The following is a 17,060-nucleotide window of genomic DNA, read 5'->3' as shown; positions in this document are numbered from 1 at the left end:
CAAATAATAATAAGAAAACTAGCTAGGTTAGTATATAAGAAATTACAATCTGTATTAAATGAGGAAATATGTCAATGTAGACCCTGAGTAGACTCTAAAAGAATATATAAGTTGAAATTAATTTAGTCGGCTGTATTATCAACAAATTTTAATAATGCAATTAAACAGCTGAAAATTGAATGTGAAAGCCTGTCATAATTTCTACCGCCAACAGCATTAGCTAAAAAGCAAAGCGACAAATGGAAAAACAATGAATTATATTATTAAATTATATTATCAGCAATGCTAAAAGTACTAGACCAAAATCAGAATTCAGAGATTATATAGGTCGTAGTGGATTAAATTAAAGTCTGATCAAATTCTAATCAATTTTTATAATAATAAAACTATAATATTAAATTATTAAATTTCTTTTTTTTTTCATTTTTCGTATTTACGTTATTTTTTAGTAACCATACACTTTATCTAATTATAATAAGAAAAGCAAAAAGAATAAGAGGAAAATAATAGGGAGAATTTTTTTTCAATGCGCCACGTGGACTGAGGAATTAGACGGTGCCACAATATTAATAGGCCGGTGGGCCCACCCATGTCTTAAACTCTAACGATTAACTGTTAAAAACAATGGTTTGGCTATACCTCACCTAATTAATAATGGAGTCTTGTGTAGGTGTCGTGCCTTTAGATAGGTGGAGATTTAAATTAAATTCATATTACTACGTCCTATAAAAAATTTTTTATGAACATATAACACGATTTACGTAAAATTTGTAAAATAAGAATAATAATTAAAATAGTGTTAGTGGTTGGTATGACCCACATTATTATTAGTGCTTTGATAGTGTTATAAATTGTAAATAATTTGATGTATAGAGATAATAAATTGGGATAACTTTTCACAAATTAAAAATTCATATTTTTATAGGACGAACGAAAAAAAAAATACGTATATTTTCATGTAACGAAGGGAGTATTTCAAAAAGTATAAAATTTTTGCTGGATTTTAGTAAAAATAATATTTCGTATTAGAAATCTCATTGTGTGACGCAAATGTGATATTCCAATTCTATCTCCGTTGTAGACTTGTAGTTCTACAGATTTGTTGGTGACAATTGTTCTGCTTAAATTTGTTTTTTTTTTTTTTTTTTTTTTTTTTTGTTTGGAGGATGCATGTCTCTTTTGAATTTGTTTGATCAACTATATTTTATATATATAGTATTTGACTTTATTTTCTATATTTCATGAGTGATTTGAGCCTTTCATATTTTTTTGCAAAGATAAAGGTGACTGACCAAAATGTACAATTTTCTAATTCTGCTAAACTATGGGGCAAATTCACTTCTTTAGTATTTACTATAATTTTCAGTTGGTTGACATTAATTAACTAGAATAATGGCAAGTAATTAGTTTGGCAAAGAGAATATGAGAGGTAGGCACGTCATGAATTAGGCGTTATCACCATCATTAGCATTTAAATAATGCTACTTACTTATCGCGAATAATAATGACAAACACGTTTCATTAGAATTAAATTTCAAATTTAATTTGATCCAATTATCTAGACATTTGGTTTACAAAGTATTGTTACTCAACTTACTGGTGTTTATGAACTTATGATGTGGACAAAGGTCAGGCGGGATCAGTTGACTCCATCGATGGTCTATGAATATTGAAAAATTCTACTTAAATTCAGTCTTTTTATTTGTTATCAACCTTACAAATTGTTTTTTTAGTCTGTCAAATATTTTGAATATTTAGATCAAGTACATAAATATGAAAATATGGCAAGAAGATGAAATTTTGATTCATTTTTTTATTGACCTCTTGTCTGTCTCATAACTTTTAAAAGTGAAATAATCACAAATTTTCAATTTATTGGAATTGACCCTTAAAAAAAGTATTGTCTTATAAACTAATTTTAAAAAATGATGAAACAGACCAACAACTGTAAAAAAAAATTACAGTATGATTTAAATGACAATGGCCCTCAAAAACCAACCTTTAATTTTAACATTTTAAAGGCCAATATGTCATTTTTAAAAATCGATCCAAAAATCGGAAACATAATTAAATTGTAATTGAGCATTTTCACTTTGTGGCATTTATGACATATATCCATTAACTTCTAATTACACCAATAAAAATTATACTACATGAAATTTCATGAAAAAAGATTAAATATGTGCTTTAATCCTATCGACCCACGTTATAAATGTGTAATTGAATAAGAACACAACTAGCTAGGAAAATAAATTCTGTCTAGCGCCGCCCGTGGTCATTTAATAACTCCACCTATATTAAATGACTCTTATGAATTTGGATTATAATTTATTGAGATGCTTAAATTTTTTAAGCAAACATTTAATGATACAACATGTAGCTTATATAGGTTTGACAATGTTCTCTTTTGAATAAAAAAACCCATATAATCCACATGAAAATGCGAAAATTACTCTTTTTATTTGTAATTAATTTTATAAAGTATAAAATTTAACGTAGATCAAAGATGAGCACCAAAAATAAACATATCCCTTTTGATTCGTTCTTTGTTATCGCCCTTATTTGTGTCTGATGTGATCATTCCTAGCATTGCAGTTGCTTTCTAATTGGTAAAATATCAAAAAAACAAATAATTAACGCAAAATATGAACTAAACAAGAGAGATGTTCACAAATCATAATGCTAAGCCAGTCTTACCTGGTTGTATTTGATCTTTTTCATGATATTCTTATTTCAAGCATAAATAGTTATGCATAATTGTATAATTAATAGTATTTTTTATTATTTTTTTTCCTAATCAAGACATATATCTTCGTATTATCCAAATCATATCAATCACTTCCATTGCACCTTATCTACCATATGGTCATGTGTATATTTTCTCTTTGCCAACTCATACAACCTTGTATAAGAGTTTTATTTCCCCTAATTGCATAATGCATTTTGCATACTCTACTCTTTTGTCCACATTTAAACAACACATTTGGACATCATTAGATATGACTATATAGCTTCTTCTTCTTTTTTGTTAATAAAAGCGGCAAAAGCCGGTAACAAATAAACTAACGAGAATATGAAATACGTAATCTATTGTAACCAGCCATTATTTTTGAAATAGTCATTTAATATAATTTTATTTAAACTTTAATACAAGTAACGTCTAATATATATTGACCGGTCAAATAATCTATTGTAACCAGCCATTATTTTTGAAATAGTCATTTAATATAATTTTATTTAAACTTTAATACAAGTAATGTCTAATATATTCTAATTTAGCCAAACACCATAGTTTAGAATGATAAATTGTCATTGCCATTTTCATAAATTTAGTTTCTCTTAACCCTCAATTATTTATTAAGTTAGGACATTTGTGGATGAACAATGACTACTATTCCAAGAAAACACCTAGGATTAAGATGTTTAATTATCAATCTTTAAATGGGAAATTAAAATTATGATAATGACAAGACAAATACTCTTGTGAGATATCAGATAATTGTAATTTAATTGGTGGGATTCTAACTAGGCAAACCACTATGGGTATGGGCAAGAAAGGAGGCCCACAAACAGGTTTTTACCTAGGTTTTATTGACTTTACAATTCATTATCCACCACCATTTCCAAGGTTTGAATATTTTTTTAATGGAATGATGAAATTATTTTTGTATTTATTGTAAATCAAGAAAGAAAATGGGGTTGAGAAGGAACTATATTTGATTGACTTGATTTGGAAGTTAAGTTTGCTCCTAACCCATATAAAGTGGTAGATTATGATGACTAACAGCCTGTAATTTGTTGGAATATTTTCATAAAATACATTGCCATGTTGTATTTATATTACTCCTATATTTTATCAATATTACAAATAAATATATTATAGAGTTAATAGTTCAGAAAATGTCATGAACTTTTTCCCCCATCAAATATCCCCAAATTGTGCCATGTTTTATATCAATATTATGTTTGGTTATATGCACTTAATTATTGCTAAAACATGGTTAAATAAAAAAAATACTTATTAATTAATCAACAAATGTATAATAAGTGAATGTATTATGATAATTCAATCTGCTAATAAAATATGATTAAGACTTGTATAACATATCATATCTGTAAAATATTATACATAATCTATATAATTCAATCATGAACCTTCAATTTTAAAATAAACTGGCAAAGTAAACAACTAAACAAGGCAAAGTAATAATTTAAGAATACGTAGATATAGGTCACATCAAATTTGATAATACGTAGCACCTGAAAATAAATCGATTGTCATTATTAGATGAAAAGAGTTAAAATGCATCAATATTTAATTAATCGTATGAATACAAAACTTTTCTATCAAGCGACCGTACAAATAATGGGATAATATACAGTATATCGTATTAACTTAATTGTTGCATTCAATTTTGATTTTACCAATGATATTTTAATCTTCACCAAAAATGATAATATTTAATATTAATATTTTAAATACTAATCATTTAAATCATAAAATTTAATTAAATTTTAGTTAGTCTTATAAAGGAGGGTCCAATGGGCTCAAGCCTCAATACCAAACACACTTTTATCAACGGAGTAGAGATTATTTAAATATATCCACATTTTAAACTGTTATATTAATAATTTAAATAATTTAAAAAATATATTTTAGAATACAAATTTGAAAATTATACTCCCCATTATCATTATCAAACACGTGCCTTTAATTTGTAATAATGTTATCATTATCTAGTTTGTTAGTTTTCAACATAGTTAACAATTTTAAGCAAATCACATGAAAAATGCTATACCAATATGGTACTAATAATTAAACCTAAAGACAAATATGTTATGCCTATGTCATTTTTATGTCAAGTCAACAATCGTCAATTGATAACCCTATTAAAAAATTCTAAATGCACCTATCCCTTCTAACAAATATATGTATCTACTTCAATTATTTAAATCAACAATAAGCGAAGAGTTTCAAAAATTATTCATACCAATTAATAACAAACAAAATAAAATAATACATTGAACGACTGATGATTATGAACTTGGAAGACGTTGCAACCATGTCTCAACAAATTAAATCATTTTGACAGCATTTAAGAGCTTTATTTTAATATCATATATTTGTGTTAGTTAATAAATTGTTCCTAAGTTGACAAAATTTGATCACAGATGGCAGATTGCTAATTAATCCCTCTGTTTTTTATAATAGGGATTTGATTGCAATATCTCATAGCCCACCAACCAATTAAAATTTTGACCAACAAAAAATATACAAATAAAACAATAATTGTATGGTTATATATTATGATTTAAGTTAACATTAAAATCGTCCAAAAATTAATTCTATGGTTATGTTAAGATCTAAGTTAACGTTAAAATCGTCCAAAAATTAATTGTATGGTTTATATTTAGTCATACTTAATTGTTGCTATTGAACCCAAATTACTACTATAATAAAAGGATTAAGGACACAAGTTGCATAAAGATAAGATAAATAAACTTGGCATGAAAATATAGGTTTGAGAAAAGAAAAAATGTTAAAAAATCTTCAGCTATCGCATTTAATCTCTATTTATTATCTCAAAAATAAAATAAGTCTTCAGTCCCACACTATTTCAGTTATTTTTATGTCATAAATCAACATACTATTTAATCTCTATTTATTGCCAATGTTAAAAAGTCCTCTGCTATATCATTTAATCTCTATTTATTCTTATCTCAAAAATAAAAAAGTCTTCAACTCTGTTATTTCTGTCATTTTTATGAAATCAACATATTTAATTTCTACTATTTATTATCTCATAATATACTCTATCTCCAATTATTTACAATATTCTTTGTTTTATTTTATCAATTCTTCACTTTAACTAATTATTATCACTTAAAAAGTTTTTATCTAACGCATTTTATCTATACTTACCATTTTCCCAATATTCTCTGTTTTATTTATCATTTCTCCACTTTCTAAATATAATTGTTGATTGTTTCTCTTTATTTCTCTCTGCATAATTCATTAATCATTAGCTTCTTAAATTCTAGGCTAAAAACGACTTAAGTAAAATTGGATTAATTGTGTGATCAGTGATGTATATCTAACCTACTGTCACTATAAAAATGAGAGTTTTGACCAATAATTTTTCTACTTATGCCCATAATGAAAGGCTAATTTTTAATGTGGTATAGTTAGAATGTTAGATAGACTGAGATATGATACAAATAAAATAAAAAGTATAATAAGACATAATTATTGCTAATTACCATAATTAGGGTCACATAATCTTCCCATAATTAAAAAAAGGAGTATTTAAAATCGAAGCTGTTAGAATCCTTGGATGGTTCACCTACACGTGAACCACCGTATAAAAAATTCCCGCGATTTACGTTGATGGAAATATGGTAATTTAAGGCATATAAAGAGGGTATTATTGTATATTAACATGACAGTCTGCCCTTTTTGCTTTGTTAATGTCAATTTTCCCATTCGTTCTGAACATATTATTGTACACAAATAATTTCAATTTCATTTTTTTCTAGCTTTGTTATTATTTATTTGGCAAAGTTACCAAACTTCCAATTTTTTAAAAGGGTCAGTTTTTTGAAGAACATGAGATTATAAAGAAGAGTGAACTACAAAAGTAGTTCATAGGCTATGTGTTTATCTCGCCAATGAACCCTGGACTTTAAAAATATCCTCAGACAATCCTGGATTAAGCGTTTATTTCGAAAATGGTCATTTTTCATTTGTTTCATGACGAAAATACCCTTTTAGGGGGTTTTGGAGAGTTTGGGCAATTTGGTCTTTTTACATTTTAAATCTGATATTATTTCAGTTATGTACTAAATCCGATATTATTTCAAAATTTTGTCAACAAATTAATAGTTTTAATCAATATTTGATAGTGTCTAATATTTAATCAATAAGGTACGACGACACCTTAGATTTAATCAATATTTAATAGTTTTAATCGTGTTATAATAATTAAAAAAATTATTGATATTTAAAAATCAAAATTTAAAATGTAATTTTATAAAATTAAATCTAATATTGAAATAAAGAAACAAAGTAAAGGATGGCAAAAGGGAAGAAGAATGATAATTTTGAAATAATATCGATTTAGTACATAACTGAAATAATATCAGATTTAAAATGTAAAAATACCAAATTGTCCAAACTCTCCAAAACCCCCTAAAAAGTATTTTCGTCACGAAACAGTAAAAAATGATCATTTTCGAGATAAACGCTTAGTCCATGGTTGTCTGGGGATATTTTTAAAGTTCACGGTTCATTGGCGAGATAAACGCATAGTCCAAGGACTATTTTTGTAGTTCACTCTATAAAGAAAGTTGTTAGGGGTTAAAATACAAGATTTTTTATGAATATTTTAATAGAATAGATCAAAATTTAATATAAGTTTGGATCTTAATTGCCATACATCTGAAATTAAGAAAATTCAATAGTCATATGATATACAAATTAATTTATTTTAATAAGAACGAACTACAAAAATTAGTCACGGATGAATGTATTATCAATTATGTATGTTGCATATTTACAGTATCCTAAAATAAATATGACGAGAGGTATTTGGAAAATACTTCATTTTTTAACTGTGTTTTTTTTTTGCACTTGTCAGTACTATTACTATTCTATTTTACACCTCTTTCTCCAATAGAGCAAATATCTCCATTATAATTAGTAAAGTGATTACAAAATTAATACACGAGCTATTGTAATATTTCATTCTAAAGTACCAAACTCACAACTGTAAGTAATTAATTCTTCCCGAACTTCAAATATCCGTAAAAATTCATGGGCAATGTCATTTTCATTGAATTATGAGAATTCCAGATTAGATAAATTTCATCCAAATTTAACAAGTTGAAAACTCATGATTTTATTTCACAACCAATGTTTAAAATAGTCGGATGATGAAGAGTTTGACCAAAATTCATGATTTTTTTTTTTGGCAATTTATCTAATTTATATGGAAGGAATATCCATTCACAAGAAAACCATAAATAAATGAGATAAATTTGCATGAGTTCCATTTCCAGGTATTTGATGCAGCTAAGAGAGAGGGGTAGTTTTGTCATATTACCTGTCGACAAACACACATACGTACAGAGACGATCCAGTGTTTTTGTATGTATAGCTTTATTACTCCAATCCAAACCCCTCTCTCTCTCTCAAACCCATCTCTCTTCTTTTCTCTTCTCTTCTTTTTCCATCTCTGCTTTTTCACTTCTCTTCTTTTCTCACTTCATCCCTTCTCTCTCTCTCTCTCTCTCTACGCGTTCTCTCTTAACTACTCCCAATCAGCCGCCGGAAAATGCTGGATTCCCCACCTGCACCGCGCCAATTTCCGCGGCAGTAGCCGAATCCAGCAAACCTAGTGAAAGCTTCCTTCGATTGAGTGAGAAATTCTTCCAATTTCATCTGAAAAAAGAGGGGTAAAATGCCTGAGACGCTCCTACGCGTGAAGCCAGCTGAGAATTGCGACGAGAAATCGCTGGATAGCTCCACCACCACCACCACCACCACGACTACGCCGAGGTCGGTGATAATCGTGCCGCGGAGTAAATCTCAGGCGACGTGCAGGAGAGTGACGCCGGCGGCGATTCCGGATGTCGTGGAGAAGCGCCTCCCCAACGGCGATCTGTACATCGGGACGTTCTCGAGCAACACGCCTCACGGATCGGGGAAGTATCTGTGGAAGGATGGGTGCATGTATGAAGGGGATTGGAAGAAGGGGAAGGCCAGCGGCAGGGGGAAATTCTCCTGGCCGTCGGGGGCTACGTTTGAGGGCGAATTCAAGTCGGGTCGGATGGAGGGAACCGGCACTTTCATCGGGTCGGATGGGGACATGTACCGCGGCTCGTGGTCCGGGGATCGGAAGCACGGCTACGGGGTTAAGCATTACAGCAATGGGGATTACTACGAGGGGCAGTGGAAGAGGAATTTGCAGGACGGGCAGGGGAGGTATCTGTGGAGGAACGGGAATGAGTATATTGGGGAGTGGAAGAGTGGGGTGATTCACGGGAGGGGGGTTTTGGTGTGGAGCAATGGGAATAGGTATGATGGGAATTGGGAGAATGGGAGCCCTAAAGGGCAAGGGGTTTTCACTTGGCCAGATGGAAGTTGTTACATGGGATGTTGGTCAAGTGATTCTTCCAAGAATGGGAATCGGAATCTGAATCAGACATTGAATGGGACTTTTTACCCAGCTCACAATGGGAAGAATGGGGTTGTTTCCAATGGGGAAGTGAGGAATGGGGGTTTTAACGCCAATTTCGGGTGTAAATTGTCTGCGCCCTTGCTGGTTGTGGGGGAGGAGAGTGTGGATATGATGGTGGCGGGAGGTGCGGGGAAGAAGAGGTCGTCTGTTGGGGTGGACAGGACGTTTCCGAGGCTGTGCATTTGGGAGTCGGATGGCGAGGAAGGGGATATAACGTGTGACATTATTGATAATGTGGAGGCGTCTATGTTGTATAGAGATGGTTTTGTGATTGATAGGGATGCTATTAAGCAGTTCAGGAAGAATCCTTGCTTCCTCAGTGGGGAGGCGAAGAAGCCCGGGGAGACGATTTCCAAAGGGCATAAGAACTACGAGCTGATGCTCAATCTCCAGCTGGGAATTAGGTAATAATGGCGATCCTAGTTTTGATTCTGAGATGTTTTGGTGTTAATCTTTGTGTATTGAGATGTTTCTGTTTCTTGTGCTTGTTGATTAGGTATTCAATAGGGAAGCATGCTTCCGTGTCGCCTACTCTTAAGCTCAGTGATTTTGATCCTAAAGAAAAGTTTTGGACAAGGTTTCCACCTGAGGGATCGAAGCTTACGCCCCCTCATCAATCCATTGACTTTCGTTGGAAGGACTATTGCCCTGTGGTTTTTAGGTAATTGGGCTTGTTTGATGAGTTAATTTTAATATGTGCAGCTGTTACTTTACCATTGATTACTATTATGGCATATGAGAAAGATTATAGAACTTTTTGAACATAATTACTGATGGATTTTGCTTAGATGTTGATTTATTTATCTCCGTGTTCAGACATTTAAGGGAGCTATTTCATGTTGATCCTGCGGATTATATGCTAGCCATTTGCGGGAGCGATGCTCTGAGAGAGCTTTCGTCTCCTGGGAAGAGTGGAAGTTTCTTTTACTTGACACAGGATGATAGGTTCATGATCAAGACAGTGAAGAAATCAGAAGTCAAGGTTTGTTGTCTAATACTTTGACTTGTTTATGTTGGAAAAGAAAAAAAGAAGATAAGATTAACATCTTTCTGTATTGGTGGACTGATTCAACTTGGCTTGGACCACCTTCCTCTTGATAATTGTCATTAATATTGAAGTTTGGTGAATTATTTTGTTCAGGTGCTTACTAAAATGCTTCCAAGCTATTACCAGCATGTTTGCCGTTATGAAAATACCCTTGTGACTAAATTCTTTGGTGTCCATTGTGTCAAACCAGTCGGGGGCGTCAAGGTAAATAATTATTACTATTATTTCGGCTCCCTGATGATGTTATGAGCGTCTATGAGGTAGCTAATTTTAGAAACATTTTCTTGAACAATAGACGCGTTTCATTGTGATGGGAAACATGTTCTGCTCAGACTACCGAATTCATCGAAGGTTTGATCTGAAAGGATCATCCCATGGCCGCAGAACTGATAAGCCCGAGGGAGAGATTGATGAAACCACAACTCTCAAGGACCTCGACTTGAACTTTGTATTTCGTTTGCAGACCAATTGGTATCAAGAACTTATCAAGTTAGTGCCTGGATCCCTCCTGTTTACCTTTAGATTTTTCAATTTTTGATGATAGCTTTGTTCTAATCCGCTTAAGCATCATTATAGGCAAATTGATCGCGACTGTGAGTTCTTGGAGGCAGAGAGAATCATGGATTACAGTCTCTTAGTAGGTCTTCATTTCCGCGATGATAGTACTCGAGACAAAATGGGATTGTCGCCTTTTCTATTGCGCACAGGTAATTATCAATATCGCATCAAGTGATTGGTAATTAATTTGTGATCGCTTACATTAAACTCTTGCTTCTCAGGAAAGAGTGATTCATTTCAAAATGAGAAGTTCATGCGTGGCTGTCGTTTCCTCGAAGCAGAACTGCAAGACATGGATCGAGTTCTAGCTGGCAGGTAAATTTTTCCAACCGCACAGATTTTCTCTTTTTCGGACACTTCCATAAATTTCAGCATGTGATCTTTAATTTCTGGTTAGGTTTTGATTAATTACTTTTTTAGTATTTATATAGAATTTGAATGTGGTAGTTGAATAATTCAAAGAGCCTTTTGGATGGGGGTGGCTATGTAGTTTAGGCAGTTTATTAGAAGACAGTTGTTCGTGGGGTATAGCTAGCTTTTATTGTACCTTTCTTGCAATGCTGTGTTCTTAACATAATTTGCCAATCCATATCATTTAATGACAAAGTTGACATGCTGGTTTTGTTTCCTCTCTTAGCAAAATAAAATCTGTGGGTTTTTATGAAATAGAATTGCATTTCTCTAGATACATACAGGTGTACACCTTCTTATAGCAATATTTGATTCTTTTGTTCATCATCAGGAAACCACTGATCAGGCTAGGTGCCAACATGCCGGCACGAGCCGAGCGCGTGGGTCGGAGGAGCGACTTTGACAAGTATTCCAGCGGAGGACTTAGCAATTTGAGACCCTCGCGCAGTGGTGAAGTTTACGAAGTAGTTCTCTACTTCGGGATCATCGACATTTTGCAAGATTATGACATCAGCAAGAAGCTCGAACACGCGTACAAATCGTTGCAGGTGGATTCGACCTCAATCTCAGCCGTTGATCCGAAACTGTATTCCAAAAGATTCCGGGATTTTGTCGGGCGAATATTTATGGAGGACAGGTGAACTGATGCCAATTGTCGAGTGTTGTGTTCTTAGGCGAGTCTTGAATTCTACGGGACGAGCATTGCCACGTAGGATATGCCAAAGCGCCACACCTTGAATCACGGCTACAAGAAGTATATTATAAGCACGGCCAGGGCATCCAACGAGGGTCCAACCAAGCCAAGGGAATGGCGGATCGCGCGCACGAGCCGAGTTGGTGACTTGTAAGTTTGTTTGTACATTCAAATGTGGGCTTTTTTGGGTTAATTTTTTGTTAGTGAATGTAAGATTTGGGGAATAGGAAAAAGGGGAAATTAGTGTTTCCCCAAGAAAAAGATTCAAATATGGGAGATGGGATTTTGAATAATGGCATTGTACAGCATATACAGGAAAAGGAGTTATTAAATTATTGAAGAAAATTTTGTTGAGATTTCAAAGCTTCTCTCTTTCATATGTGTGTGTGAGAGAGAGGGCATTTGCTTTTTCTTTTGATTGCTGCAGTGAAAGAGAGAGGGGAGGGGCCTTTGGGACAGATGAAGTAGATATAATAATAACATGAAAAGGAGAGAAAGCAAAGGGAGAAAAAGATGTGTTTGTAGCACTTTTGTTTATCACTCATTTCCTTTCTAATCCCTATATTGTTTAAAACAGGAAAATTTAAATTTCGATCTCTTCAACAAGAAATTGCCACAACATTTTGACTCACAATCTGGTCCCCCCTCTATCAAGAAAAGGAATAGTAGTAAAAAACAATGAAGGAACAAACTAACATGGCACCTTAATTATATTTACTGCATTGAGTGAAATATATAATAATTTAATAAAAGGTTGCTGACAAAAATACTCCCTCCGTCCCCGAATACTTAACACAGTTTGTCATTTCGGTCCGTCCCCGAATGCTTGACACAGTTCACTTTTTCCATTTTTGGTAGTGGACCCCATATTCCACTAACTCATTCCTACTCACATTTATTATAAAACTAATACTTTAAAAGTATGACCCACATCCCACCAACTTTTTCAACACACTTTCCATTACATATCTTAAAATCCGTGCCGGGTCAAACCGTGTCAAATATTCAGGAACGGAGGGAGTATGAATTTTGGTTAAATTTCAGGCCGTTTTGCAATATGAAAAGTCAGTCGGAAAATCATCTACTTTGATGGAATTGTATCTAATACTCCCTCCGTCCCATGCTATTCGCACTTTTCATTTTAGGCCGTAAAATTGAGATTTATTTTTTAGTGTAATTAAATTAGAATTTTAAGTGTAATGGGACATCACTTAATAAATGACCTCTTAACTTAATCTAACATATTAATTAAATGCATTAATTCTAACTTAAAATATAAATAGTATAAGGAGTTTGTGACGTGCCGAAAAGTAAAAGTGCAAGTAACATGAGACGGAGGGAGTATAAGAGTTGGGAAACTATATGTGCGCGTCATAGTAGTTTGGTTGAAAAACATCAATAATATAATACACGTCATCGTGATATAATTGCGAATAAATTTAAACTTCATGACCTTTTTGGCTGATTTTTAAAATTACGGGAGGACCAGAACTCGATCAAACTTGATTCAAGAAACATGATGTTATTAGATAAAATAGAACTAATTCCAAAGTACTAACATCATCGTCGGTTGAAACTCGTTCATTTCCCAAGCCAATATTAGGTGGGCCACCACTTTGAGTAGTTGAGCCTCTCAATAAAACTCAAGGTATTACAGAAAATATGAGAACTTATTTAAAATAGGAGAGAGAGCTCGATTGGTTATTAAATTTCATCCATATTTCTTGACAAAACCTATGTGGAACATTATTGGAGTGTCCATAACACATGGCATAACTCAAACTTTGTGGGTTGTGTCTTGGGAATGTGGTAGGCATTTTGGTCAATTTGATGCAATGATATATACAATAGAACTGAATAATGATAGGGTTTCATACCTTTATTATAAGTGGGTCAAAGATTTTGAGAGTGGGGACTAGAGTTTGTCTCCTCTTTTTGACCTTGTTCTCTTTTTCCATAGGATCTTCCCATTTTAAAAATAATTTCTCTCACCATTTTTTTTTATTTTTCTCTCTTTTTAACACTTCCTGACCCAACACACCTAAAGAAGCTAGTTTTTTGCAATAATTTTTGCAATGTTAATGTGTATGATGATAGATAAGGTTAAATGTTATCCTCTTTTCCTAAGAGGTGAACTTTTGTCGCAAAATAGATTGCAATTTTACATGATAATGAGATTGTACGACACTACGATTTTTGTAACAATTTTGAAAAAATTTAAACGCAAAAAGAAACTTATATGAATTGTATCAAATACAATATAAAATTTATATATACAAATACATACTACTTATATTACTAGTTTATCTTATAAAGAAAATGAACCCTTTTTACTTGTGAACCTGACTTATATAATCGATAACGCACATGAACCCCACAAATTACAACCGAAAAAGAATAGATTGTTAGATTTGGCGTTATCCTATAACTCATCTTATTTTCATAAAAAAATAATTATACATCTTGAGACTAGCTAGAATTTTTTTTTTGCCATATGGTTTTAATATATTGAAACAAAATAAACTATCCTATATAAATCATCAAATAGATATATAGTAAAAACAAAATATCCATATACAATATCTATGACCTCATAGCTGAAAATACATCAACTTGTGGTCTACTTTAGATTGAATTCTTTTTCAAGAAAATCGTAGCAACTAGGCAATCAATCATTTGGAAAATATCCTAATATGCGAAAATAGTTCTTTTATTTAACCATAATATCAACAAATGTGAAAATAGTGAGACTATTATAATTTATGAACCACAATAAAAGTAAAAAATTGTTTTATATGTAAATATAAATATCACCGGCCAAAATCGAAAAAGTGTGAATATATAAGTTAGTGACCACGTATAGTGGCGTTACGTTACTGTCTCTTTGTTTTGAGCTTTATATATTTGATAATCCCATGTGAAATATTATATGGTTTTCGGACATATACGGTAAGGTAATATCACCTGAAAATGATGGTTCATTGGAAAATAAAAGGAAATAGAATTATGTTATAATTTATTTTATTTTTAAAATCAAGAAAATAAATATCGGTTTGTTTGTTTGGCTTTAAATTTTTATTGACAGCAATTTGAATATATTGTGGCAGTGAGCTCCGTTTGTGTGCCCTGTCTCGTGGTCGGGTCTCGGGTGGCCCATTCGGTAAGTCCGATAAAGAAACTCTGGACAATTTATTCTATATTGTTCCGTGATCAATTTGAGATATTTAAAATAAAATGATCTTTCAAAATTTTGTGTTTGATTAAGAATTAGAAAAAAATATTATTGTGGTGATAATTGGATGCTTTGAGCGATAACAAATATGGAGTATTTAGTTGGGGCTGATACATAAAATTGTTATAATAAGGGCTATATATTCTGAATTTTGTATGAGATACTATATACTCCCTCCGTTCCAAGATATTAGACCAACTTTCCTTTTTGGGATGTCCCAACATATTAGACTCATTTCCTTTTTTAGCAAAAAGCATCTATCTTATTTTATTCTCCACCTACTTTTTTCTCTCTTCTCTCCCCTACTTTTTCCCTCTCTCATACTTTACTCTCTCCACTTTAACTATTTAAATATCAATTCCTTAAATCATGTGCCCAAAAGAAGTGAGTCTAATACTCCGGGACGGAGGGAGTACTTAATAATTTTTTTATATTTTATTATTTTAATAAAGGCCTTTGCACATTAATTTACATAAAATACTAATAATATCATAGTGTTATATAATTTAGAAAAGTTAGTTTGGGAAGGGGGTGTGTCCGCCAATGTCGACATCGCTTATGATTTTGTACTACCAATTCAGTCCCAGCCTCACTCAAAGCATCTGCCTTCTTCTTCATTAATAAAGGAAAATTCGAACACCAACTTCTAGTTCGTATTCGTTTATCGAGACATCAAAGTTGTCATCTCTTAGTAAGGTTTTATAATTATACTACTGCTACCTTTAGCTTTTCAGTAAATTGATTTATTTAGGCAAAGTCAATATTTTACATACATAAATTGTTGAATTATGATAACATAGTATTAGGTCTGAGTACTTAGTAACGTGCCATGCACTTCCTTGCTTAGGTCAACAACATTTGACATTCAATATTTTATTAATCTTTGCCTGAAATTTTAGTTTATTTTAATAAATCCACACATTTGTCGAAAAATCTTGTCTATTATTTTAAACATGTACTTAGCCAATTATTTCTCATCATCCTTCGAGCGTGACAAGATGCTGAATCTCTGGTGCCATTATTGTCAATAAAATACTAAATCCATTTACTTTACCATATTATATCGTAAAATTTGATTATATAATAGAGTTGATCTTCATAACATATATGTTCGAGCTAGAAATTACATCATGAAATCAGTTTGTTTCATTTACTTTATTTTGTAAGCTACATGAAGATATATATACTTTTCATTTGAGTGATAGAATGACGTCATTTTGATGTTGCGATTATATTTTTCAATATTATTATGATGCTCTTCTGATATAAAAACAAGTTCGTTTTAACGTCGTTTCGACACTCAAAATGGAAAATATACTACTATTAAAAAAGAATATCTATATTGGTTTTAAACTTTCGGCGTAAAAAATTCTAGGATGAAAATTAAAGACGTAGCATATGTTATATTTATTTGTGGCTTGAGCGTTTTATAACCCATAAAAGGTAGAAGTCATTTTCTAATAAAGTGGTGAAGGAAACAAATTGCTAATTAAACATGGTTTTCTACAATAATAGTCACAAAACAATGGGCAAAAAACATTGGATATATATGCAGAAGAAAAACTTTTCAACTAAAAAAATGCTTCATATGTCCCATTTAATGTGACACATTTTTTTTTCTGCATGTATTTTGAGTAAATCATAACAAATAGTTAAAATAGAGTGAAACTAAGTAAGATGTATTTTGAGTAAATCATAACAAATAGTTAAAATAGAGTGAAACTAAGTAAGAGAGAGAATAATGTAGATGAGTAATTAAAAGTTCAATAATTATATAATTGTCAGACTCACAAAACAATAAAAAAAGTTCAGCCCAAAAAACATGCACACCCATTCATGATGAAACCATACCAAATATATTCATTTTGATACAAATAA

At 31.9% G+C, this 17,060-nt stretch overlaps 1 protein-coding gene across 1 annotated transcript; it reads left to right on the top strand.

The window, feature by feature from the left end:
* The first annotated feature begins 8,191 nt into the window (after positions 1-8,191).
* LOC125222923 (phosphatidylinositol 4-phosphate 5-kinase 1-like) lies at positions 8,192-12,313 on the top strand. Its single transcript, XM_048125814.1, has 8 exons — positions 8,192-9,643; positions 9,736-9,900; positions 10,056-10,221; positions 10,381-10,491; positions 10,583-10,776; positions 10,864-10,994; positions 11,067-11,160; positions 11,588-12,313. Exons 1-8 carry the CDS (start codon positions 8,460-8,462, stop codon positions 11,895-11,897), a joined length of 2,355 nt encoding a protein of 784 aa, XP_047981771.1. The 5' UTR covers positions 8,192-8,459; the 3' UTR covers positions 11,898-12,313.
* Positions 12,314-17,060: the final 4,747 nt, after the last annotated feature.

Source organism: Salvia hispanica, chromosome 4 (assembly GCF_023119035.1).
Source record: "Salvia hispanica cultivar TCC Black 2014 chromosome 4, UniMelb_Shisp_WGS_1.0, whole genome shotgun sequence".
Classification (NCBI taxonomy): domain Eukaryota; kingdom Viridiplantae; phylum Streptophyta; class Magnoliopsida; order Lamiales; family Lamiaceae; genus Salvia; species Salvia hispanica.
This window is presented reverse-complemented; position numbering and strand designations above follow the sequence as displayed.